This window comes from Mesoplodon mirus (genome assembly GCF_964341445.2).
Source record: "Mesoplodon mirus genome assembly, chromosome: 12".
NCBI lineage: Eukaryota > Metazoa > Chordata > Mammalia > Artiodactyla > Ziphiidae > Mesoplodon > Mesoplodon mirus.
Window position 1 is genome coordinate 94,100,785 of NC_138988.1, and position 27,987 is coordinate 94,128,771.

Consider the following 27,987-nt stretch of genomic DNA (forward strand, 5'->3'; position numbering starts at 1 on the left):
AGAGAAGGAACAAATACTTTCATTTCATGAGTTTATTTCACTATCACCCCCAGCTGACTCCCCTTTGCTAACTCAGCCAACAAAGATATTTGGTTCACCTGAGTTTAAAGAAAAATATTTTCCATTCCTTTGTTCTTTCTTCCTCCATATTTTCCTTCCTTATATTTATTAGGCTCATTTTCTTGTTTCCTCTCTTTGTTGCTGCTTATGGTGTCTGGGAAGGAAGAACAGAGATGCTTGCATGGGGGGTTTTAGACATTTTTGCCACACTGTCTATATACAATATGAGTCCTTTCCCATCTTTCCTCAATGTCTTGAGCGAAGTATCCATTTCTCAAGAATGCTTTGTGGAGTTGGCTCTAGTATGCTGGCCTTTTTCCTGGTGGGTGTGGGCCTGGAACGGGGGCTGCCCTCCGAGCGTCCACCGTGCTGGTTACAGAAAGAGGATGCAGTGCACACACATTCTCCCCTCCAACTCGAAGGCCTAACCAGCCCAGGCTCTTGTTCTCTCCTCAGGGATTACTGGTGGTAACTTGAAGCCAGCTGAGTTGGGCTGGTGAAGAAATGGGTATTAACAATGATACTTTGAAAGTGCACAAGCTAGCCAAGATGTAAGTCCTTCAGTTGTTTTCAACAATCCTTTCAGTCGGTCAAAAACACAGCGCTGGACATCCCAGACTCCTAATCCCATTCCCTAATCTACCTGTATACCTTGTTTGTTTAAGGTTTTTTTTTTCCCCCTAGTAAACACATGATGATTTAAAAAATTGCTTCATGTGGTGGAACTGGGCTGTTTCAAAGCAGAAGTATAAGAACCACGAATAGTGAGGATTCTTGCAATCAGCAGCTGTACCCTCAAACTCAAGGGGGTGGAGAAAATTTGGGCTACCATGCTCATTAAAACAAACAAGAAGCAAAACCATTTATTTCCCATTAAGTCCCTTCAGACGTTCTGGGTGAGACCATCTGAGGCCCTGTGTGACTCTGCCGCCATGTTGGATGGGGCTTCAGAACCCCACCGGCCTGCATCTGTGAGTTAATGCCAGTGTGGGTGTCAGGGATGGGGGCTTCCTACACCACACCGAGCAATTCTTAGATATGAGCGGGGTGTCGCGAAGTCAACTCAGTTCTAACACCATCTGCACGGAGACAGTATCAGATTCCACGGGGTAAGGGTTCAGTCCCGCAAGACCGCTCTCCCCAACTTCTGAGGTAACTCGAAAGCCCAGGGTGTTACCTGTGCTTCTGACTGGCTATAAACCAGAGGCTCCCATAGCCCCCTCCTCAGGCTTGATTAATTTGCTAGAACGGCTCATAGAACTCTGAGAGACATTTCACTTACTAGATCACCGGTTCATTATAAAAAAAATAAAAATAAAACCCAGGAGCAGCCAGATGGAAGAAATGCTTAGGGAAAGGTGTGTGGGAAAGGGTGCCGAGCTTCCGTGCCCTCTCTAGGCGCCCCAAGTTTCCACATGTTCACCAACCAGAAGCTCTCTGAACCCTCTCCTTTTGGGTTTTATGGAGGCTTCATTACATAAGCATGATTGATTAATTCACTGGCTACTGGTGATTGATTCTAGCTCCAGACTCTCTCCCCTTCCCAGAGGCTCGGGGACGGGACTGAGAGTTCTGACCCTCTAATCTCATGGTTGGGGACCCTGGCAAGGTGAGGTCCAAAAGTTACCTCATTAACATAACCAAAGACGTATTTATTGCTCTCATCACTAAGGAAATGCCAAGGGTTTTAGGAGCTCTGTGCCAGAAATGGTGACAAAGACCAAATATATATTTTTATTATGAATCACATCACAATTTGCCTGCTGGCTCTCCGTCTTTCTAGCTCCGTGACCTTTAGAAGTCACTTCATCTTTCTGTGCCTCAAGTTTTCATCTATAAATGAGGCCAAAAAGAGTACCTACTTCACAGGCACATTGTGAGGCTGAAACGAGTTGATCCCCGTAAAGCCGTTAGAATGTTCTAGCCTCTGGTGCTGGACCTCTGTTGACATCCATGCTAAGGGACCCTACCAAAGAGTATTAAGTAGTACTGTGCATAAATTTAGGTTAGGGCTTCCCTGGTGGCGCAGTGGTTGAGAGTCCGCCTACCGATGTGGGGGACGCGGGTTCGTGCCCCGGTCCAGGAGGATCCTACATGCCGTGGAGCGGCTGGGCCCGTGAGCCATGGCCGCTGAGCCTGCGCGTCCAGAGCCTGTGCTCCGCAACGGGAGAGGCCACAACAGTGAGAGGCCCGCATACCGCAAAAAAAAAAAAAAAAAAAAAAAAAATTTAGGTTAAATACCAGAGGGGAGAGGGGAAGCTTGGTGGCTTCTCCAAAGGAAAAAGAACTTTCAAACATCAGGATGATATGAAGAAGGAAAAGCTTTCCAGAATCAATCACTGAAAAATGAGTGCAGGGTTCATGGCTCCCACAGACTAGAGTGTACGGTACCCCTTACACTTTCCCCTGCAAAGAGTCAGAAAGCAGAAGGGGGGGCACTGAGAAGGATTTGTAATTCTGCTTTAAGTTTCCTTTTCCAGTATAATGGGTTGTTTGTATACACTTGCTCTTGGTAGAACTTACATGATACCTAAAACCCAGTAAAATCATGGTTATACACATGCAGAGACTTGGGCTTGAACATATAACCTGAGTGCCATTTAGAAGGCACTGCCTGACCCTAGGAGTGTCATGCACGCCCCCCCAGTGATAAGCATCGTGTGGCATGGGCAGGAGTGGCCTTTGAAGAAGCTTAGAAATGGCAGCTCCCCTAACTAGGAGTACTAGGTAGTACCCCCTAACTCTCTCCACATACACTCTCCTGGCCCGTATCAGCGGCAGCCTCCAGTCTTGAACACAAAGGACATTTGTTCCATGAAATCACTGTATAAAGCTGGCCTCTTTCTGTTACGAATCATGAAATTGGGGGTGAAGGAGAAAGGCAACTCCACATTTGAAGCTACAAAAAGCCTGTGATTCATTTTTAGTCTCTTTATTAAGCAGCCTAGTCTCAGTTAGATAATTTGCAGCAAAGTTCTACCCTGGAGCAAGTTTCCTCAGTCATGTTAAATTCATGGGGAAAATCCTCCCAGGATTTAGAACTGAAAACTAGACAGCTTTTATAACAGAAACGTTGATGTAAAGAGCGGAGAAAGGCAGTATGTTCTAACCATTTAGGGAAAAAATGGGTAAGATGTTACTAATAAGCCCTGCTATATTTTTATCCTACCGTTTTCTTCATCTGAAGGAATATTGACATGAGCTTTTAAACTCTGAATGATTATCTGACAGCTTCTATCTTTAGGACAAATTATCAGCAAGGGTTTTATTTCGCTATTACCTTTACTCAAAACTCAGAGGACACATGCTTACCGGAGCCCGGATGAGGAAATGAAATCTACAGACAAGAGTGCCATAAACAGAACAGCAGAACCCAGCTACTTCGAGGTTGCCTTGGCAGACACTGTCCTTCTTCTCGAGTGTGGCTGGGATAGAGATGAATAGGGCCCACAGCACCCTCCTGGATGTAGGCCCAACCTAACTTCCCAGCCGCATCTCTCACCATCCCCTCCAGCCACATACCCTATATTCCAGTTACACCAAACTACCCACTGGTCCCAAATATGCTGCATGTTTGAACACTCTCCTTCCGCCCACATCTCCTACCTGGGCAAGTTTCAACTCATCTTTTAAGAGTCATCTGCAATGTGACTTTCTTCCAGAAATCTTTTCAACCCCAAGCAAAGTTAGTGGCATCTTATTCTGCTCTTCCATAGTACCCGGTACCTGCTTTATTATGGAGCGTAGTGCACCGGAATTCTTAGCTTACAGTGTCAGTTCCCCGTGATCCTGAAAGGGCAAGGACTTCACCTAGGATATCTGAACCCTCCAGTCCAGTGTTTCTCAACAGCAGCAATATTGACATTTTGGGCCAGAAAATTTCTTGGTGTGAGGGCTACGGTAGGATGTTTAGCATCACCCCTGGTCTCTACCCACTAAATGCCAGTAGCACACCGTACTCAGTGTGATGATAAAGAGCCATCTTCAGACATTGCCCAGTGCCTCCTGGGGATAAAATCAGCCCAGATGAGAACTACAGCTCTAGCCCTAACAGAGAGCCTGATATATACCAGGTGCTTACTATATATTTTCTGAGTTAATAAATCAGTGTCCAAGTTAATGAATAAAAACCAAATGAACCGGGCTTCCCTGGTGGCGCAGTGGTTGGGAGTCCACCTGCCGATGCAGGGGACACGAGTTCGTGCCCCGGTCTGGGAAGATCCCACATGCCGTGGAGCGGCTGGGCCCGTGAGCCATGGCCGCTGAGCCTGCGCGTCCGGAGCCTGTGCTCCACAACGGGAGAGGCCACAACAGTGACAGGCCCGCATACCGCAAAAAAAACCCAAAAAAACCCCGAATGAACCGCAGATGAAGAAAGATCTTACTGTATCTTTCACACACTCACCAAACTTAGGATCTTTGTTCCAGAAGTCTCTTTATGACTTGGTTCTACTTTCTTCCTATTTTATCACCCTTTGTCCCTCACCTGCAGGCTCTTCCACATCCTCTGCTTTGTTTTCCTTCCCGCCAATCCAAATTCTGTACTGAATGCAAGGCAAAGAACAACTTATCTACTTCAGAAAGCCTTCCCCAAATGCACCCAATCCACAGTGTCTTCTTCACATTCTTTAAACATTTATGAAAAATTTTAAGCATATATATTTGCATATATACGTATATACATACATGTGCAATACTATTGGTCTTAGAACTATTATCATCTTGTTTCACACAAGTGTACAGGAGTTTTCTTCTCAACCAGAAGAATCGCTCCTTGATAGAAGGCTTGCTTACGCTTTTGAGATTTTTCTTCCCCTTAGCATTAGCACAAGTTTATGAACAACAGATGTTTAGCTTTTGCTTGAAGTGTATTTTCTTCCATAAGCATCTGGCAGGTGTGTTAAATCTGTGTAATTGGTGTGGTCTTGACATAGTTTTGTTTTTTAAAGGCATAGGGCTAACTCTTTAACATCTTGCAGTTTTTAAACACACTCATTTCAAGGAGATTCTGCAAATATGAATAAAAGTAATTTGCAATGTTATAGGATTTCTGTGAGAAGGTAGTAAATATGATAAGCAATGAGAAAGGCAAAAATAGCCGCATCTGGTCTTAAATTCTGACTGTGCTCAAACTCCACGTAGGCTTCTTCTTCCACTGCTTGGTAAAACTATCTTAAAAACATTGGCTTCCTGGTTTATTCTGAGCTCTCTCAGCGCCAAAGCATCCGTTGCACCATCCTGCTTCAGGCTTACTTGCGGTGACTCATACATGCACTCTCCCAAGGCTTGTGTGTGGAAATTTGCTCAAACTTCTGGGCTATAGGGCATTTCTTTCTCACATTTTTCTTGGAAGAGTTCATGCTTTGCCCAAGAGTAGTCACCCGTGGGGCTTCTGGTCCTCAGTGCTCAATGGCAGGGTTAAGGGGACAACCCCAGAATGTACCCACATTGCACCTGAGCTCGACATCTGCAGCAGGATCAATGTACACATATAGGGTGGGGGAAATGTCTCTAGCTTCACCACTAATTTTTGTAACCCTTAATAAAAGGATGAAAGAATGCTTTTGTTCACATCTCACAGATCGTGACTTTTGGCAGGACAGCCTCTTGAGGCTTCTGTTTCTCCAGATTCCAACGCTGATTCCTCTCTGCTGTACCTTTTGACTCACCCTCTCCACGGCCCCCTCCTCTATGCCTACCGAGTCCTCCCATTTAAAATGCAAAAAGCAAACGCTTTGCTTGAGCCCGCCTCCTCCTACGGTACCATCTTGACTTACTCCACCTTGTCACCAATGCATGTCGGCCCCCCTTTATCACTTCCATGTCCCTGTCTCACTTTCATACACAGCTCACTACAATCTGGCAACCTTGGCGTATGCCCTCAATCTCAATATACACCCACTCTTTCCTGGAACTTGGGACCACCTGATATTGCCACGTTCGTACGGCCTTTTCTGGCCCTCCAGCTCCTTGATTCTGCTGGCCTGCCTGTTTGGACGGAGTGGACGCGCCCATTTGAAGTTGTCTCCGGGCTTGGCTTTCAGTCCCTTGATTTTTCCTCGTTCCTTTGTCTTTCACAGACTCCTTCCTAGTCTCACCGTCCACCTTAGGTCTAGGTCATTTCAGGGTTCCATCTTCAGCTTTATTCATTTCTCTCCTTAATGCTCTCCCTATGATGACTTCTTACATTGTCATGTCTTCAAATATCAATTAAATGTAATGGCCACTAAAGGCTTCTCTTTACCTTTTCCATCCTCTGTAAGTTCCAGCCCAAGTTTTCAACAGACCCCAGGTTTGCCAGTCATCAAGCATCTCAAATGCATCATGTTCAAAACCACATTCGATTCCCTTCCTACCCCCATGGCTTGCTCCCGTTTGCCCCTCTGTTAATGACTATTTGTTCCAAGATATAAGCAGAATTGGTGTATGACTTCTCTGTCTCACTAAATACTGCTCATACTTCCGAAAGCTCTTGATGTGTTTCGTTTTCATGTTGAAAGATGATCAAAACTGAGTTCTTGCCTCTGTTCTCTTCCTGCTCTTGTGTATGCTTTCCTCTGTGGTTCCTTGTGTTCCCTGTGCAAGAAACCAGATCTGATTGCCACTCTCCCATCCCCAAAGTTCCTGGTTCTGAAGGCAGTGGAGAACCAAGTCCAAGTGAAGCCTGGAACTCAAGGTCGCTCACCACGGTAACTCTAACCACGTTCCCTTCAGAACTTCATTTCTTACCACTTCATTGACCACAGGGGGATGGGCCAGCCTCCCAAACTACATTCTAACCCTGTATGCACCATATACTTTCTTTTCCACCTGGTAAAGTTCAACTAGAATGTTAAGGCTCAGCTCAAAGGGTCTTTGTGAAGCACCCTTACCCTTGGCTCTTAAGGAGAATTAACCATCACCTTCTGTGCCTACACAGCACTTTTCTTTTAGCTTTCCTAAGTGACCTTGTAATACAGTAGTTTTCATGTTAGTCACTGAGCTTGAGGAGTCCATGGTGTAGTGGGGTGTACAATATCTTATCCATCTGTTGGCCTGTCATCCATCCATCCGTTATTCTGGCCAGCATTTTGAGACTACCACATTTAAGATCCCCTACAGTGTTAATATTCTATCATTGTGAATATTATTTAATTTCTATATAGAAAGAAAATAGTGTAAATTACAGGTTTAACTACATGACATGGGCATCCTGTATCATTCGTGTCTTGATCATTATTAAATTTCCAGTGCTCAATATAACTTAGCAGGTGCTCAATAAATGTGTTGATTGAACAAATAAGTTAATTCCTAGAAACTGATGGGAGGTCGACTTAGGTATAGGCATAGTGGAAAACAAATCTTGTTTTTCTCGATTTTTAAAAAGTTGTTTGCTTGAAATCGTTGCACTTGTACCAAACTGAACCTCTGTAGCAGCTGAAATTACTTGACTGCTACAGATAGTTCTGAGTTACATATATTATGTGCACTGTTCTCTACTCCACAAAGTATTTCCTGAGTGACACAAATGAGCACGCTCAGGGCAGCGAGGTCCCAGCAGCAGCAGGCTAGCTGCCCTATAGAATGCAGCCCTAGAGTCTGTAGGCTGAGGCCATCTCTGCTGGGACCCAGCTTGGCACTCACCTGTCCTGACCAGGCAACACACTAGCGGCATCATCTGGGTTTACAGTTTTAACTTCCAACTTCGCCATTCCCTTCCTTCTCCAATACTTTATAGTCCTTTTCCCAATTTTTATTTTTCATCTGCTTGCGTGTATTACCCTATTTTCACCTACATTCCAATCCTATAAACCAGAAAACATAGATGAATGAGTAACTGGGTAAACAGTCTCCTCGATCAGAGCTAATACCCTAAACATTTTCAAACTTTCCACGAAGGACCACATTAGATACCAACCATGATGTTATCCATGCTCTATTAAATGAATAAAATCTGGCTTAAATGACAATAACTGTGAAGATACAAACACCCGTGTTTGCTTTAACATCTTTATTATCCTGAATATAAAAGACAGAAATCCTTTAAGATATAACAGAGTTCTTTATATGTGAAACATTATTTTTTTTACAAGTGAAAAAATAAATACCTCTTGGAATAAAGGCTTATATGCTAATATGTGCCATAAAAAAGTAGAGTTTTAATATCTGACAAAATGTCTGTGCAAAGAAACAAATGCATAAACACATTACTGCTACATTAAGGCAATATGAAAAGTATACTCAGAAATCTCAGTAAAGTGACAGTGTAGGTTTCTAGCTTTAACTTAGCTAGTATTGCACCCAATAAGGTCATCCAGGTTCCAGACATCCTAGAAAACCAACAAGCTGACCAGGTTCCAAAATGCCCAAGTGGGAGTGGAAAACATGATTAAGAATACAGAAACAACCCCCCCCCGAAACCCCTCTAAACATACAGAGGGACAATAAAAAGTTAATACTTAAGCATTTACTACCAAAAAAAAAGCTTACAATATCTAGGATACCTACGATAAGGCTGTAAAAGGCTTGATGGCTCAAGCAAAAGCAACCCCACCGGCTGAAGCTGGAGCAGGGTGCGTCGGAGAACTCACGAACGACCCCTACTTTGTACGTGGCAAAGCTTCATCTCAGCGAGCAATGCTCTTCCTTCCAAGGAACATGCGCTCCCTTTTCAATCTTAAAATATTCCACCAACTCAAGAGGCCCAAGGAGTGCTGACTACTCCACAGAAATCGTCTAACCAGACTGGTAGCATTTTATAATTGAAAGGCTTGGGGACAGGGTAAGGAGAGGGGGAGGGGGAAAGAATAGGAAACCATCCACGTGGAGTGATCTGTTTTCCACTGGTCAGACTGGTTTAAATCTGACAACTTAGTGTCCACTCTAAAAAAGTCCCCGAATCGGGCTTCCCTGGTGGTGCAGTGGTTGAGGGTCCGCCTGCCGATGCAGGGGACGCGGGTTCGTGCCCCGGTCCTGGAGGATCCCGCATGCTGCGGGGCGGCTGGGCCCGTGGGCCGTGGCCGCTGGGCCTGCGCGTCCGGAGCCTGTGATCCGCAACGGGAGAGGCCACAGCAGTGAGAGGCCCACGTAGGGCAAAAAAAAAAAAAAAAAAAAGTCCCCGAATCGATTTTTAAATATGTTTGCTTCCCAATCTTTCTTGAACAAGTTAGAAAAACAGCAATGACATTAAAATGACAACCAGCTCTTTAAGAAAAGTTTTCCTATTAAAAATGTCCAGAGCTCTGTGACCCGTACAAAAAGAACCAAGTAAATCCTTAAAATGAATTCTTACAAAATTGGCTGCAAGTAGGAAACTTACCTTGGGATACGTTAAGGAGACTTAAACATCATTTTCTAAAAGGTACTCACTTTTGGGCTATGCTGCCACTTAACTGACGTCAAAGATCTTCCTGATTTCTTTACTTGATCATAAAAAGAAGAAAAGTCCAAGGAACATGTCTGGGTCCCAGAGCTCTTCCTGGTCATCAACCCGGAGGTGCTGATTCTACGCATGGTACATTTTGGCGGTGAGGAGTAGTCATACTGTTTCTATTCTTCCTTTTTTTTTTGCCCCCCTAAACGTTGCATGGCAGATGGGCATTGGAGTATTTATTCTCTCCACAATCTATCATGTTTATAGTTTATACCAGTGCAGTTCATGGAGACATGGCAGGTCCAGTAAGTGCACAGCAGATCAGATCACAGTCAGGTTGAGAAGACTGGTGTGGGTCGGCAGGTAGACGTGCTGGACGTGGTCCACCCGTGACCTGCAGACAGGACAGGACTGCAAAAGAGAAGCCGACAGTTAGGTTAGGACACTTCCAAGGACGTGTGTCTTCAGTGTCCACCCGTGCTACCTATTACAGTGCTTTTTCTAAATACGTTGTGGTCACAATTATTTCTAGCTTTCCACTGGGAGGGATCTTTGCTTTCTAACAAGTCTGACATTTTATACTTGACAAAGGATTAAAAATAAATACTAGGAAAAAGTATAAATGAATGAAATTAATCAGGTTTTCAGTCAAACTCTAAACAAGGCACCGTGAGTAAAGTGCTTACTGAAGACTTCTTGCTGTGCAATGAGCCTGTGGTCCCTACATGGGCTGATTATGAAGTCTCAGGCAGGGATGCGGGAGACCCTTCTGGAGACTGTGTCCTTGGCTCAGCTGGCTCAGGGTGCATCACGGCGGGGGATGCCACGTGGCCGGTGAGCATGGCCGCTCCTAGTCACAGGTCACAGCTCCACACCCTTGGCTGGCCTCTCAGCAAGCATGTCCCTTCCTCAGCCACACGGGGAGCCTTAAGCATGAGAATCAGACTATGTGGATGAAAAAGGCAAATCCACGACCACTCCTGAGGAAATAACTCGTCTTAGGAGCGTGATCTACTCTAAGGAAGGACCTGGGTATCCTCTTGGCTCATATGTAGCCCTAAAAATAGTTCTGAAATTAGCAGCTTCCGAGGGACTAGATGTTATTTAGGGCTAATTTTACATAAAATCACAGTGACAGCCAACGGTTCTGGGAAATGCAAACAAATTGAAAATATTGTAAAAGGAAATGCAAGGTGCAAGAAAGAAAAAGATACTATGTAAGAGGTGCTTTTATTTTTTCTACTAATATTCAAATTAGTTTGACTTGGTGAGAGCTAATCCAAGGGGACCCAGGAGGCACAGGCAGTACTAAAGGGAAATTAATCACAAAAAACTAGGCAACAACCCACCCATGGATAACTGAGAGTTAACTATCACTCAAAACTCTAAGAATTCTTTCCCAAATAATACAAGTAAGTAAAAAAGACCATCCTCCGAAGTGTCAAGAAGCAGAGACAACATGAAAGGGAAGAGAAGGAGGTGCAGGCCCCAGGAGGCCTGGATTCCAGTGCCCGGCTCAGCCACTAACTAGATGTGGTACCTGGTGAATCTGAACCTCATATCCAGGACTTGAAAGAAGCCTGTGATTTAGTAATTACATTGTTGACAAGAGTGTGCTAATCCAAACTGTTTCCAAAGGGCAACACCTTCCAAATCACAGATACAAAGACCCTCTGGATGGAGATGGACATTCTCCATCTGTGCCTCCACAAGTCAGCACCTGGCCCATGCCAGCCGGCTGACCCCTCACCTGGAACTGGAAACGCCCCTTCACCTGGAGATGGAAACACCCCCTCACCTGGAGCCAGGAGGACCCCCACCTGGAGCCGGGGGACCCTCACCTGGAGCTAGAAATGCCCCCTCACCTGGAGCTAGAAACATCCCCTCATCTGGAGGCGGAAGGACCTTCACCTGGAGCCAGGAGGCCCCTCACCTGGAGCTGGAAACGCCCCCTCACTTGGAGCTGGGAAGATCCTCACCTGGAGCTGGGCGGCACAGCCCTCGCAGCACACGGTGTGGCCGCATGGGCAGAAGGCTGAGTTGATCTCACCCTCGCAGCACAGCACGCACAGCATGGCCTCCTTGAGCTTGCGCAGCTTCTCCTGGAGGGCCCGGGTCTGCTGGCAGCCAAGACCCTCGCAGCTGCCGCAGCTCATGCTGCTCTCCGAGGACTTCAGGGGAGAGTTTGGAGGGCTGGGGTCGCTTCTCGGCACGAGATCCACCACACCCGCGTTGTACAGAGCCCTCCTGGCGTGGTCATACGCCTCCTTGGAGGTTCTTTTAATATCGAAGACATACTTCTTGCCCAGGTTGATGTTTTCGTTCAGAAACAGAGAAGCCAAGTGGCCCTTCAGGTCTCGGCTGTACTGCATCATGACGGCACTGGTCACCGTGTCGCACCTACGGATAGAGATGGAACACCCACCTCAGTACTGACAGGCCTGGGCGTCCCCACGAGCCAGACCTTAAACACTGATGTGAATAGTGATGCTCATGGGAGCAGACATTAAATATTTTGCTTGTGTGCTTGAAAATGAATTCTTCCAGTTTCATAGGTGTTAGGTATTTCAATGATTCTACCTCTATGCTTCTCAAGTGTCTCCAAAGGAAGGACCCCTGATCAGGCAGCTGTAAACCAGAGGGCACCTCCACCTCCAGGGACAGAACTACAGTCCAAAGCAGCTTATGGCAAGAAAAAGGAAATTCTTCTCTGTAGTCTTGGCTTTATGTTAAAAATCTCTACAAATTTTCCATTCTGCTCCACAATGTGTGTCTACTTTAACATAAAAAAAGGGTTGGTTGCCTGCCAATTAAACTTCTTAGCTTTTAAAAAACTTTCCAAATATTTGAGTCAAATTACAAGTCTACTTTAAAGCACCCTTGGAAATAAGGCTATCAATACCGTTATCGAGACATCCTCACTACACACTGAGGATTCAGGGTAGCAGCTCTCCCAGGAAGGAAAGATGACTTGGGTCATCCTGCGGGAAAAGGGCAAAAGCAGCGGCTGAACGGGCCCCACTGCTCAGTCACCTCGGGGAGGGGGAGCTCTGAGGAAACGGGCTAAGAGATAAGCAGTAGAGCGAATCCATGCATCTCTCTCTCTCTCTCTCTCTCTCTCTCACACACACACACACACACACACACACCCCGAGGGAAAAGCAGGATGATGTTAAGGACCCCACTGCTATGATAGAAATGAAGGGTTCGAAAACAGCCCATTTCTTAAGCTCTGTACAAGGTTCACTGACACAGCGATACCAGGAACCATAGGAGCCTTGCCGGAAACCTCAGCACTGTGGCAGATGCTGGGGTTACGGGGTGCACAGGGGTACGTGCCTATAAAAAGCATGTGTCTCGGTGATGGCTCGGTAGAGCCCGCTGGCTGCCCGGGTGCTGATCATCTTGAACAGGAGCACAATGCTGTTCCCAGACTCCTTGGTGATGGTGAGGTACACGTTCTTCCCTGACTGGGTAGCCATCTGCACGACAGGGTAAGCGATCCTGAAAGGTGGGAAGAGAAAAGTGAGCAAGCCCAGGGGGAGATGGGTCACCGTGTGTGTGCTTCTGCAGGGTTCCCATGTGCTCAGGGCCCAGCCATAACGCCAGACGCTCTGCCTGGGACCATCAGATAAGCACTTTGCTCCCTAGGTATGAAGGCTCTTTGAAAAGAAGTTGGAGAGGCGCACTGGAGCAAGTCTTGGAGTGAGTGTGAGAGTGTGTGTGTGTGTGTGTGTGTGAAATGAGATTTTTATAGCCGTGGACGTGACATTTGAAAAATATTAACTCTGTCACATCAGTACACTTGAGCCTATATTTTAAAAAAATATTGGAATGTTTATTAAGGCCTGAATAAAATGAATGTACCTACCTAAAATGAAACACATTAATCCTAAAGGATGACTGTCTAGTAAATCCCTCTCCATTTCCTATTTTCCCCATCAGAGCTACAAAAGTACGTACACACGTAGGTCTGAACAAAAATTTAAGACTTGGGTTACCTGTTAATTGGGCTGAAGTCATCTTTACAGATTGAGATTCCTTCTGGCCCAACCCCAATGAGGAGTTTCTGCCCTTCGCTGTCCCTCACAGAGTGCCATTCTGTGCCGTAGTTTTCCATTGCCGACACGATCTGCAAAACTTGGTATTCAGCCGAAGCCTGGCTGGTCCCCTCCAACTCCTTATGCTTTGCCACAATGCTGCAAGACACCAAGAGGGCATAGAGGCATACAGAGAGATTAACTGATGCAGTCTTCAGAGATAAATCGGTATCATTTTTACTAGTGAATTATACTGACACTCATTTATGAATCACAAAAACTCAAAGCTATATACTATTGCTATTTCATTTATTTAGCAAACGTATTGTAAAAATACGTTTAAGACACTGTTCAAGATCTCAACTAGTAAATAATTAGGAGAAAAAACTATTGGGGATGCCAGACGGGGATGAATTAAAAGAACTATGGAAAATCTCTAAAACTATACACAAGAAATTTATACGTAGCAATGTCTCATGCCATTTGTCTAGATTTGCTTTCTAAGTTTCATGATAATATAGCATTATATGGGATTGATTAGGTCATTTGCAACTGAAAAATGCAGGATCTATTTTATCTATTGGGGCGGACAGCATCCAATACCATCCTTAAAGGTCCCCACCTCCTGGTATCCATGCCTCGTGTAACTTCCTTCCCTTGAGTGTACGCTGGAGTACTGGCTTGCTTCTAATGTACAGAATATGGCCAAAGTGATGTGCTGTCGCTCACTTCTGAGATTAAGTTAGAAAGAGACTTTGAATCCGTCTTGGGTGTTTGCTCTTGCTCTGACTCAACTGCTCGTCCTTGGGGAAGCCAGTCACCATGTTATCAAACAGCCCCCCCACCTCCGAAGAGGCCGCCGTGGTGAAGGCACAGGCCAGCCAACAAGCCACCTGAGCCAAACTGGAAGCAGATCCCTCCCTCACCTGAGCCTTCAGATGAGACTGAACCCCACCAGCAGCTTGAGAGCTGCTGAGACTGAACCCCACCAGCCTCCTGAGAGATCTGGAGCCAGAGAACCCAACTGGGCCATGGCCAGATTCCTGACCCAGAGAACTGTGAGATGATTTTGTTGTTTTAAGCCCCTAAGTTTAGGGGGGCAACCCTGTTACCCAGGAATAGATAATTAAGACATCTTTGTTAGGTCTCTTGGTTTAATCCTTGCTGGGATGAAGAAAATGCCGATAAACATGACAGACTTTTTAAGAGATATGCATTCTTAAAAGGTCAGAGATTTTACCATTCCTGTTATACAGTATTTTGTATAAGGGCATTTGTGTGGACTATGTTTTGTGTTTATAAGTTTCTCAATGAAAAGGCTAAGCACCTTTTGAAAATAGCTGGTTATATGGGGCAATGGTCTAGTCTCAACCTCACCAATTACCTGTATCTATCATAGTTTGCTTTTCTTCTGGAAATTCTTATACATTTGCTAGATCTCGGACAATGAACGTGAGCCTGAACTACAGCCTCACCTGTTCAAGGTGGCACTGCAGAGCTCCTTGGCACACAGCTCTTCGTAGCTGTACTTGGCCGTATTCTGGTTATAGTCCCCAAACTTGGTCTGGGCCAGGAGGGCACTGAGTTCCACCGCTTGCTCTGGAGAACACTGGAGGTGGCCTGCCAGGAGGGCCTCCTTGATATGCAAGAAAAAGATATGCCTGCAATGCAATGCGAGAGTGAGGTTATGCTGGGGGACTAACTTGGTATCGGACCCAACTGCTTAGCAATTTCATGATCCCATTTAAGTAAGGAAAAGAGAGCAAGGAAGAAAGCTACCTTAAAAATGCTTACAGTTACAGACCTTTTTTTATCATGAGTAGTAAGGCAAAATAAACCTAAGGATTAAGTTTCTCTGAAACAAAGTCTTAACCCAAACAAAACAAGTCTAACTATGACAAGTTCGGTAACATTCAAGTTACAAAATGTAAAATAATTATATACATGTTTCTGCATTACACTATTTAAAAGAAATTATCTTAATCAGAAAAACTTTATCTTGATGTGTAATTATTATCTTAAGAGCCTCACCTTTATTCAAATGACCCTCAAATCTCTAGTTTTAACCCCAACTTCTCTCCTAAGGATCATATTCAAATATCCAAGTGCTAACAGACTTCGCCACTAGATGGTCTTCAGTATTCCAATTTCACCTTCTTCAAAGCCAAACTTTCTTCCCAAACCCACTTTTTCTCCCAGTGGAAACCAGAGACTGATTAGTTATTTTTACCACAGACTCACTTTGACTCTTCATCTTCCTTCTGCCTCTGAAAACTCTTTAAATCCAGTTCCGTTTTTCCCATTTTTACCTCCTCTATCCTACTTGCAGCTCTCAACTGTCAGAGAATTTACAATATCCTCTAAGCTGATCTCTCTTCTAGACTCTGTGAATCCATCTTCCAAGCTGCTTGCTTCTGATATAAACTTGCCATTTCTCCGCTCAGAATCCTTCAAGGGATCCCCATTGTTTGCCAAGGAAGCACACTGTCAGCATGAACCCAGCGTTCTCCGTATCTGGCCCCAGATTTCCAGCCACATCTCCTGTCATTCCCTCCAGCCACTATGCCCCAGGAAAGGGACAATTCCTCCTTCTGGAAAAACCAAGTACATTCACGTCCCCACATCTCTGGTCTTGCTGTTCCCTCTGTCCTGAAGGCCACTCCTCCTGTCCCCTCATTTGGATACCCTTTTGTCTATATCACATGCAAACTATTTATTCCTCTATTATAATATTTGACATGTTCTAACTTCTAGTACATTTAGCTGCACCTAAGCTGACTTCATAAGTGCCTCTAACATCAGAGAGTTCTATAAATGTACATAAAACTACACGCTGTCTGCAACTAGTTTATATTCCCATCCTAGTTTCATTCCATCTGAGCCTGTCCTAATTGTATACAACACTGTATTCTACATTTACCAAAAGGTATGTGAGAATTAGAAATCCTGGAAAACTTCAGATATTGTTGCCTGCCAATCCATGTTGCCTAAGATTCTGGACAGAGTATCTAAACTGTCATAGGCAGACTGGCCTGGATTATGAAATTTGTCTCTGGCAAATGTATAACCTTCCTCTGATGACTCAATACAGCCTCTCCAACATGCTGAAATGCCATACTATTCCTTCTGTTAACAAATGAATTATGATCATCATTGTAAAGCTCTGAACAGGGTTCCTAAATTCCTCCCCTTTGGCTGGATACCCTTATTCCAGTCCTCGAGATGCTTTTATTTATATGCTAGCCTTGTGTCTGACATCTAGGTAGAAGGGATAACGTGAACAATGCAAAAAAAGGAGACAAGGGAACGTGAGGCTAGAAATACAAGGAGGGGATCTGTTGAGAGTCTCAAAACTTCAGGCTGACAAGAGCCATTAATCCTCCTTTAAGAAATGTTTAAATTCAACATTTTGTGCCTTCTATAATGATAAAGAAATGTTTAAAATTATCAGACTCTGCCAAACACTGCAGTTTTTTCTTTATTCAAAGCCCCCTATGAAGAAATCACAGTAAGAATGCATAATAGCACTGGAAGAAGATAAGCATGGTTTTTATTAACCCAAACATCTGCTTGTCTTTAAAGTATTTCTGACATACTGCTAAACTGAGAAGGGGGTCCTTACTGGGGCAAAGAAATAACTACAAAAATAACTTGTTTTAAAATAGCTATCTGAGGACTGAGGTCTAGCCATCCCTTAAAATCTTGGTGTTACAACACTGCTTCAGCCCTCAGAAGGCTTTTTAGAGGACTGTTCGGTAAACGTCATCTTGGTTAAGGTACCTCTGTCTCTGCATTCATCAGTGGACATGTTAGTAAGGAACAAAAACCTAAATATATACTTCCATTAAAGAAGAAAGTATGTGCTGAAAGATTTCAAGGGTATCACCCAAAGTAAGTCTTCTCAATTTAATTCCTGCTTATGTGAAAGTGTCTTTTAACTTATTTCCTAAGTATTAAGTTAGAGACTAGTTTAGCCTGCAAAAGAAGAGTTTCAAAATTGATCCAATTTCCTTTTCCAAACTATCCAGGATGACTGCTGGACAGACAGCTGCCAAAATCAAAGGCAAAGAAGCAGCAGTAACAAAGTATTAACAGGTGGTCAGCAGCCTGAGAGTAATGTGATCCTTTCTCAGTCTGTGAGTCAGAATTTTTAAAAAGGAGGTGGGGGACAATGGCCTTTTCAACATACTCCACCTTCTCGGCTGCATTGGGGTCGATACCCTGTAAGTACAAAAATCCTCCTCCTTATCATTTACAGAAACTTTCTGGTAAGGCCCCTCCTGCATTTTGCCGTTTCATGGCTATAAAGCAACCTTTTCATTTCAAGTCAACAAATTTGCCACACATCGCCACTGTGCCAAGCCCTGTGCCGGGCTCCCAGGGTGAATATATCTGATGGCTCCTGTTTCGATGGAAGGTACAGCCTTTTGGTGTGAAGGAATGTATCCTATCAAAATAACTCTGGCTACAAACTGGCCCTTGGGTGATAAGTTTATGCTCTCCAGGAGAAGAGCACATGCAGAAGTGACAGCAAAGGTCACAGCAGTGGCAGGCCATCAGTAGACTCTATTTAATGTGCTCTTTCGAAGAGGGAGAATGGCAGGGCATGCAGAAACATTTCCACACGGAATCCAGTGATGGCTCAATAATTAGGGGTGGTTTTCAGTCAAGTATTTTCTCCTATTATTTTCTCTCCAACCATCTGGCCTGTAACTGTCTGGCTCATGGATTCCCCCCCGCCCTCCCTTTTCGTAAAGCGGTTAAAAGTTACCGATAATATCAAAATAAGCAGATGTGGTCAAAGAAGTCAGGCCTGCAGTGAATTTTTTTTTTTTTTTTTAACTACAGATCAAAAGTGGTTGGCCTATCTAATTCAATTTAGGCTACATGCTAGAATCATAAACAGAAAGAAAGCCTTTGGAAAAAATGATTTCTGTGTCTTAAGCAAATGTCTATGAATATGTCCTAACAGACATAAGCTCATTTTCTAAACATTCTTTTGGTTGCACCTTGAAATTCATGATTCTTCAAGCTTTACCCAGTTACTAAGAAAACGGATACTTTCAATATATGGATGGGGTTTGGAGCCCCAAAGTGAAACATTCTAGCTAACTCATGTCTTTGCATTTAATGAATTCACACTTGCTGCATTAGGGAAGACTTAAAAAAAGGGGGGGGGGATAAATATAAGGATATGTCATATCTTAATTTAAAAAAAGTCACATATCCTTAATATATTTTTGTTTCAGAGTATGTACTTCAGATTTCCTCTATGTTTAAAATGAACTCCTTTCCATAGCTTTACGGAATAAAGTTAGGTCATTTATCTTTTGAGAACTGTCATCAGAGCACTCTCCTCTAAACCCTGGCTTGTCTCATAAAGAAATCATCTAATAATCAAAGCAGAACTCTCTGCAAAACCAATCGGGAGTTGTCGATCTGCTCATCACAGTTACTCTCAATTACTGCCCTCCAGTTATCTTCCCAGTTACATAATTTTGAAGGGCTTTTCATGACACAAATACAAAACAACTATCTCCACATTTACTATTAAACTCAAAATTAAGTAACTAACCTAAAACATCTCGAAAATGGCTAAGTAGCTATTTTTAAAAAGTCTCCAGTCCTAATAACTGAAGTGATTCTCTCCCCAAGAGACTGACTGAACTTGGCCCTCCGTTGTAATGGCTGGTTTGTCCCTCACAGAGCGAGACACTCACTGAGATCACCCGTATGCCCGCCTCAGTCCAATGAGTCATTAAACCACAAGCTCTAACTGTCAAGTTATATTTAAAAATTATCAAGTCACAACAGAATTGCTATAGGTTTGTTTTGTATCTTAAATTCCAGTGAAACAAAAATCAGTTCAAGATAGATCACAGGCCTAAATATAAAAGCTAAAACTGTAACCCTTTTAGAACAAAACATAGGAGAGTATCTTCATGACTTGGAGGTAGGTTCCCCTCAGGATGCAGTCAGCAAAAACCGTAAAAGAAAAAAGTGGATAAATGAGACTTCACCAAGGTTAAAAACTTCTACTCATCAAAAGGCATCAAAAACACAGGCAAACCACAGGGAAAAAAAAATACACGTATAAAACATATATCTGACAAAGGGCTAGTACATATAAAGAATTTGTGCAGCTCAAAAATAAAGACAACAACTCAATAAAAAAGGGCCAGTGACTTGAATAGATACTTCGCAGAAGATGTACAAAGGCCAATAAGCACATGAAAGTGTTATTAATCAACAGAGATGTAGAAATTAAAACCACAATGTGCTACCACTATAAACCCACCTGAAACCCGGCAGGGATGTGGACGCACTGGTCCCCTGTACATTGTTGACAGGAGTACAGAATGGTACAACTGCTTCGGGAAAAGGTCTGGCAGTTACTTATAAGCTGAACAATTACCTCCTCTATGACCCAGCTCTTCCATTCTTATTTACTCAAGAGAAATGAAAACACATGTCTACAAAAGACTTGTGTTTGAATGCTCATAGCAGCTTTATTCACGATAGCTGGAAAACAGGTGTTCATCGTAGGAGTATGCATGAACAAACAGCAGCACATTCCTACAGTGGAATACTATCCAGCAATAAACAGGAACAAGCCGCTGATGTGTACCACAAGATGATGGGTCTCGAAAAATTTATGATGAACAAAAGGAGCCAGACACAGAAGAGTACACACTGTGCGATCCCACTGACATGAAGTAGAACAGGCATCACTAAACTATGCTGGAAAAACATACAACCTGGTTCTGGGGTGGTGGTAGGGAAGGGGGGGCGGGAACGACTGCAGAGAGGCATGGGAGAACTTTCTGGAGTGATGGTAATACTTGATAAGGGTTTTGTTTAAACAGGTACATCCATTTGCCAAAACTCATTAAGTGGCATATTAGGATTTAGGCATTTCATCATATATAAATTTTGTATCAATCAAAAGAAAAAAAAAAGAACTGTAGGCAAATACTGAGTTCTAGTTAGTGATACGCATACTGAAGTATTTAGGGGGATGTGTACTCGCACACACTTATTTTGAAAAGCATGAAAAAATAGACTGATGGATGGATAGAGGGATCAATAAATGGATAAATATGTGATAAAGCAAGTATATTAAACTGTTAATAGTAGAATCTAGGTATTGGGTGTTCACTGTAAACATTTTCAACTTATCCGTACATTTGAAATTTTTCATAGTAAGAGGTTGAGAAAATAACACCAGTAAAAATCCCTAGGGTCAAGGTTCAGAATTCAAATGAAGAGCCACACTTAAAATGAACCATCACATCTACCACACTTCATGGAAGGCTTACAATTGAGAAACCTGTCACAGCCAATAATTACCAAGTCAGGTCTCTATTCAGGTTTAAGGAAATCCTTCGCAAAGCCCAAAATGCAAAATGGGAATCACTGATAAATTTGCTTTCTCCTCAGGCTCCAAGGCAGTTAAAAGATAAGGAGCGTACCGGTGAGGGAAATTCCTAATTTCAAAAGTAGTTACAACTCACAGAAAAACACTTGGAAGCATAAAACCTGGACTTCTAAAAAATATGATTACTCACAGTAGATAGCTGTCCCTAGGCAAACAACAGTCCGGACAATCTTGTAGTTTAAGAGCATTAACTACAATCTCTTTCTCAACAATTTAGATTAGTGTGGAGGGCTGTCAGGTCCAGAAGAGGTCTGGGATCGGGCTGTAGTGGTACACGACTCAGAGAATAAATAAACCTGGAACCTGACCCCACTGGTCACCCTGAATCTGCCCTTTGTGCCATCTAAATACTCAAATTTTATTTATAATGACATTCAAAATGAACAGTTCATTTTGGTTACATAAAAATCAATTTCTCAATGTTCTCTGATATTTCATACACATATATAAGTATCAGAAATTCAAAAAGAGACTGAAGGGGCCCAGGTAGGTGGTCTGTGGCTAAAATAACCATATACCACCACAAACATCCCATACTCTGAACAGAAAGGAAAACTTAAAAGATAAATAAGAATTCAGAAATGTAATTAATACTTTCTTTGGAAATAATATACACGTCTATCTTTACCATTTTTTACTTTCCTGGGGCCTATGTTGTATTTGGGCATACCAAAAAAAAAAAATAGAGAACGTGTCATTCCACTCTTTGGCATGTAGTTGATATGAAGAACATAATACTCCTGCAATCCATCCTATGGAATTTACCCATCCTGAATCACACAAAGGTAAATTCTGCAATCAACCTTTATCATCGTGACAATGTTTTTTGTTTTAAATTTATTTATTTTATTTATTTTACTTCTGGCTGCGTTGGGTCTTCGTTGCTGCGCGCCGGCTTTTCTCTAGTTGTGGTGAGCGGGGGCTACTCTTTGCTGCCATGCGTGGGCTTCTCATTGCGTGATCATGTTTTATAAGACCTTGAATATGATTACAGGCACTGGCTAGGGTCAATGCGATTCAGCTGTGTACTGATTTGAGATTATCACCCCCACCTGCCTCTAGTTTGCAGGTGGCATTTGTTTTGTGGGTTTCAGTGATGCCATCTTCCTTCGATTTTCACTTGTCTAAGTAATATTTGTTGAGAGACAGGGAAAAATTGAGTTTAATAAGTAGTCCGGACCTACAAATGGGTTGAAATTAGATAAAGTGAGCCTGTGGCTTGAAAACTATCTGAACTTCATAAAAGGTCCAGGAGCATGGTAGTTCATTCTAGATAAGAACTAACAACCACAATGAACAAATGGCTTGGAATGAGGTAGAGGGGGTGAAGGAAGGAAGCAAGCAAACAAAAGAATGCCAAGCACTGAGCAAATTCTTAACTGAGAAAAATCACTACAAAACATTTTTTAGTGGTGAGATTTCTTTTAGACATTCTCAAACTTTTCAGGTTATAGAAGCAAACTGGCAAACATTTCAATACCTATAAGAAAATTTATATTATCACAGTATCAGTTAACCCTATTTTTTTTTATTTCCAAGTTCTTAATTCATTGATTCAACAAATATTTACACATCAAGCACTTGCTAGATTCTGGCTATACAAGATTGATCAGCTCCTTGCTTAATGGAATTTTAGATTATTAGAGCGGCTGACGATAAGCAAACTGTCACATAAGTAAATGGAGTGTTACACACTCATTAAATGCTATAAAGGAAAGCTACACGATGTCTTGGAAGAGTTTAGTCTCCTGAGCACGCCTGGAGAAGGCTTCCCCGGGGAGTGATGAGTGAGCTGGGGTCTGAAGTCAAATGCATCACTGCTCGCAACTTTTAAGATCCTAATGAGATGCAACGTTCAGGATTATAGCATTTCCATGAACATGTAGTTCAGCACTCACGGAGCCCCTGTGTTGGGATTGGCTTCTGGGATAGAGGATTCAGGTGTTGGTGAGTCTTAACCAAGCAGGGTGCCTCTAGCAAAGAACACAGAGCTCTGCTAAAATGTGGCAGTCAGGAGAAACAGAAAGATTTTATTGGGAATGGATGGTATAATTACCATCCCTGAAGATGAAGCATATAATTCTCTAATCTCTGGTTTTGAAAATGTTGACAAAATCTGGTCTGAATTGCTGTGAATAACCGAAAGCCTTTGAAAGGTAATAATTTCAAAGATGATTATGATTTCAGATCTACTTCCAGAATATATTAATTTCACTTTTCGTTTTAATCCATAGCATGGCAAACATCTGCTGAAAACACCTGCTGTCACCAATCTCTGAAAGATGCCAGCTGAGTCGAAACAAAACTCTCTGGTTACTTTCCAGAATCCCCCATTCCAGAGCAAACATAATAATCCAGGTAAAGAATCAAATCTAAAATTAGGCCACATCAGAGGCCAGTCTAACTCTATCTACCAATCTAAGCAGACATTGGATATATTTTTTCTCTCTTCAGAGAAATGTATTTAGAAAAAGCATTAGGAAAATAATATGGAGAGGAAGCAGAAGCCAAGAAAAAAAAATCTACTGCTAGAAGGGATTTAAAGAATCTCTTGCAGGGTTTTCAGTTGGGCTCAAGTCTTGGAAGGCTGTACATGCTGGTGGCAGACTGCTGAGCTGGACCTAGAACGCAGGGGCTTCTGCCTTGCCCCTAGAACTCTGCTCTTACAGACGGGCCTTCCTGCCTGTCGTTCTCACAGCAGCTTCCCTAATCTAATGCAAACTAATATATTAACTGCCCCCAGTCAGGCCAGCTACTGTGAGCAGGCTGCTTTAATTGTCCACAGAGACAACTTGGCTAGGATATTTCAGCACCATTTAATAAACTGTCCAGACACTTTCTGTGCATTAAATGGAAATGACTTATGACTTGACCTCATGACTTGATGAAGAGCTGGTAAAATATCACCTCTCATAACTGGACTGGCAAAGCTTACTCACTATGTAAACAGATCTATTTTATTTTCATGGCATTTTATATAAATATTTTATAACAAATGATTAAATATCAAAAAAGTTTATCAACCAGCTTTATCTTGATAACATAATATTAGGGAAAATAAGTATTTCTGTTCTGTAGTATCATGCACATAAACACAATGCTAATTGTAACTAAATTCGACCCAGCACAACTACTGATCCTAATGAAAAGGTGCAATGCTAATTACAACTCACTTTAGCTAGTTATTAAAGCAGAATGCTATATAAACTTTAGGTGGCATTTTCTTAAAATTCTGTATTTATTTCAGACAACCCCACAAAAACAAGTAAAATACACCAATATTTTAAAAGTCAAAATCACATGAATTTTTTCAGTATGATTTCAAAAGGAATGAAAATCAATTAAAATTACCTAGTCTAACTAGGTATGTGCAATCTTTGAGTGCTATTAGACATGAATCTCGAGTCAAAGTCAATTGAGTCAATAAAGTAGGAAATTTGATTCCAATTCTAATTCATAAAATATCTCTATTTCCTGCATGAATAGAATGGAGCTGATAATAGTTATTAACTCTATTACAAGAAAGCACAGGTAAAGACTAGTAGCAAATTGTAAAATCTGTAAGCATTTATAATACAGATGTATTATATTATGACTGCAGCCATTGGGTTTTTTTAAAGATTTTTTTGATATGGACCATTTTTTTAAAGTCTTTATTGAAGTTTTTTACAATATTGCTTCTGTTTCATGTTTTGGTTTTTTGGCCGCGAGGCATGTGGGATCTCAGCTCCCCAACCAGGGATCAAACCCGCACCCCCTGCACTGGAAGGTGAAGTCTTAACCACTGGACCGCCAGGGAAGTCCCCTAGTCATTGTTTAAATGATGTATTTGGTCCTCCAAGCTTCTGCAGATTTAAAAACTAAATCTGTGTCATCAAAACAGATTTGAATCTGGAGGCCCTGAAACAATTGCAAAATAATGATAAAGCTACACAATGAAAATTCCAAGGTGTTTTATATACATATGTATTATTTTCTCTTACTCAACTGCAAGTTATCACACTGAAGTGCAAAGTGGAAGCATTCACAAATCCGCTTTAATTTTAAAAAAATAAAAAAATAAAAAACCCAACCTATCCTGATTCATATAGACAGCTAAAACATCCTTAAATATGAAATCACTTGAATATTTTGCAACACATTTTCAGGAGCACTAAGAACTCAATATACTAGCTTCCCTCAGATACAAAATTGAACACTTCTCTCACCATTTAAAGCTCCATAAAAAGGCAAAGGAGAGATTTCAAATTCAAATAAATAGTATTTCAAAATATGTGTCTATACGTCCTTTGGTAAACAACCAAAAAAATGACATGTTAAAAGCTCTTAAAGGATATGGCTCACTCATCATTACTCATAATTCTCACACTCGCATTTTTTATTTGCACAGCAAATTTCCAATCCAAAGGATTATGAAAAACATTAGAACTAAGATCCAAAGTTTACCATGTTTAAAAGTAGTCATTTTCCTTTTTCTTTTTCTTCTTTTTTTTTTTTTTTTACATGCCACTATAAGATTTAGGTCTCCTGCATTTCAGTAGTAAATATTAAACACCAGTTTCCTAGCTTGGCTCATCCTTGAGAAAAGTATTACAGCCAGTCCAGGGGAGAATCCATTTTCTGTTTGAAAAAGGAAGCCACATGCTCCAATTGTCTACCACTAGTGGTGGCTTTCTAGAAGAGATAAAGTTAACAATCTGAACTCAACAATCATGTATAAACTATCTGTGGGGTAGCGTTCGATTACTACTGGCCTTAAAAGAGTTTTCTGACTAAGTTTTCAAGAAACTGAAAAACTTTTAAAATTCGGACAGAGCTCTTTGCTACACACTGTAACTTGACACTAGGCTGAAGAAGTTGACCAAGTTTAAGTAACCCAAGAGGAACTGTTTCCTGCTTTCTGTTAGAGCAGTCTGCAATGACCTGTAGTAACACTGCTGAGACAGAGGTTACTATCGGGCAGTAGATGCCTCTATCAAGAAGTCAGGTCTTTTTTCTTTCTTTCTTTCTTTTTTTAATTATTTTTTAATTTTTTTGCATTGTGGCACTGATCTCAAGTGTTTGTAAGAATTCAACCTTACTCTCCCATTGTCTATAAAAATAAGAAAAACACCAGAAGAGTTGGAAAATGTACCCCAAGCCAACTATGCAGCTCTCTTTTCACCTCAACAAAAGAACTGTGCTATGGAAAACTTCTAAGCTATAACTCTGTATCAAAACAAATTTGCCTGTGAACATCTCTGGGAAGGTGCAGTGGCCCTTCCTAAATGGAATCAAAGGTCGATTTGACATTGGTTTATTTTAGCGTCACTTTACCTAGTCTGCTCCTGTAAGATGAGATGAGGCTCCACGAAGAACTTGACTCTCAGTTTCAGCCGGTAAGGGGCTAGCCCATCCATCTGCTGGGAGATCCGATTTCTCAGATTTAGCCATAAACTTTCACCTTTGCTACCCGTAAACTGCAGTCCAAAATAATCAACTTCTATAATTCCCAATCGCCTGCACACCTAAAACAAAAATGAATGCAGTGTGGATGAGCAAGCGGTCCATGTGGTCAAAGCAAACCCAAAGACTCCATCTGAGTCTAAGATTCCTGCCTATTCTTTTTTTTTTTTAAACAAAGTTCAACAACGGTGTTACAATTCCTGTTGTCAGCTAAAACAACAGAGTTCTAAGGCTCCAGTGATGCGAAACCACTAGATGTAGTATAGAGGCACAAAAGGAGTTCTCAAAATGTAGCCTTCCAGAAAGGCTGAGGACAGGAATCCACGGGGTATTTTCCTTCTTATTCCAATCACTGGAATTCCCTCCACTAGCACAATCTGCACAGCTGATTTGGCAGCTTATTATCTGGACAATTTTAACCATCTGGACTCCAAAAAAGCAAACACATTGAGGAAACACGCCACAAGTGTCAGCTAAGCTTTGCAGGAGGTTTTCCAAACATCTCAGGTCGAGGGGGTTGGAGGGCACAGCGTTTCACATAAGATCAAATTTTCTGCCACACCACTATGCACTGTTTGGAACCGTTCCTCCTCACTCCTAAGGAAACGCGTGCTTAAAGACAACCGAGGAGTCCACGACCCAAACCTACCGTCCTCTCGTCCCCCGCGAATCGGGAGATGCAAGGAGGTGCAGAAGAAATGCTTCTCCATTTGAGAAGCATCAAGAGACAAGGGCACTGCTTGTCTGCCGAGCAACCCGAGGGACCTGCGACCCCTCCAGCCACCTCATCCCGGGACGCAGGTGGCGCTGCCAGGCCCCGCGGGGACCCGACAGGAGGCATCATTCACACACCTGAGGCAGGTGTGCTGGGTCGCCTTCTTCCGGGAAAGTCCCGGGCTGGGGGGCAGGGGGGGCAGGCCCGCTGCGCGTCCCCCGCGCCCTCCACCCCCACCCCAACACGCGCCCCCGGCGCGCCACGAAGCGGCCGTGCGCCCCACGGCCTCGTGGAGGAGGGGGCGCAGGCCGGGCGCCTGGGGCGCACTAACCCCGCCGCCGCCGCCGCTGCGCCGCCGGCCCCCGGCGCGTCCCGGCGCCACAGCGAGGCCCCTCGGCCTCGGGGAACCGGCCTGGACCCCGCGCCTGGCCCCTGGTCCTCACCTGGTTGAGGCAGTCCTCGCCGTTGGCTTTCGCCTCCACCTCCACCTCCATCAGCACCGCGTCCGGCCTCGTCACATAGCACAGCATGGCTGGGGCCGCCGCTGCCGCCACAGCCGCCTCGTCTTTGGTGTGCGCGGGGTTCAGACCCAGCTCCGGGCTCGGCGAGGCTGGCCCTCGGGAGGCTGAAGCCCTGCAGACCACTGCCCTGCGCCCCCGGCAGCCGCCGCGCCCTCCCCGCCACCCCCTCTCCAGACCGCCCGCCAGCTGGCTCTCCGGGTGCCGCGGCGGCGCCGCACTCCAGCAGCCCGACTGCCTGCGCCGCAGCGGGGACTTCTCTGATATAGCGGCCCCGCCCCCTTCGGCTGGGGCCCCCGCCAATCACGGAGGCCCCGCCCCTCCGCCGCCGCCCGACCAGCCAATAGCAGCGGCCGCTCGGCCGCCGCCCGACCTCCCAAAGCCGGCTGAGTTCCCCCGGCCGCTGGGGAGGTGGTAGC

General features: G+C 43.4%; 1 protein-coding gene across 3 annotated transcripts; it reads right to left on the reverse strand.

Moving 5' to 3' along the window:
- Positions 1 to 367: 367 nt before the first annotated feature.
- Positions 368 to 27,790, reverse strand: MYLIP (myosin regulatory light chain interacting protein). 3 transcript variants are annotated; one of them, XR_014295529.1, is made up of 10 exons: positions 27,494 to 27,790; positions 26,207 to 26,397; positions 14,928 to 15,113; positions 13,414 to 13,611; positions 12,752 to 12,916; positions 11,392 to 11,812; positions 9,409 to 9,823; positions 7,684 to 7,844; positions 4,466 to 4,604; positions 368 to 553 (listed from the first exon to the last, which is right to left on the reverse strand). XR_014295529.1 is itself a non-coding variant. In XM_082638702.1 (7 exons), the coding sequence occupies exons 1-7, from the start codon at positions 27,578 to 27,580 to the stop codon at positions 9,734 to 9,736; spliced, it is 1,338 nt and encodes a 445-aa protein (XP_082494828.1). In that variant the 5' UTR covers positions 27,581 to 27,790; the 3' UTR covers positions 8,036 to 9,733. The 3 variants fall into 3 exon arrangements, 1 of the variants encoding a protein (XP_082494828.1); XR_014295528.1 differs by lacking the exon at positions 7,684 to 7,844; XM_082638702.1 differs by lacking the exons at positions 368 to 553; positions 4,466 to 4,604; positions 7,684 to 7,844 and having other exon boundaries at positions 8,036 to 9,823.
- Between the last annotated feature and the right edge of the window lie 197 nt (positions 27,791 to 27,987).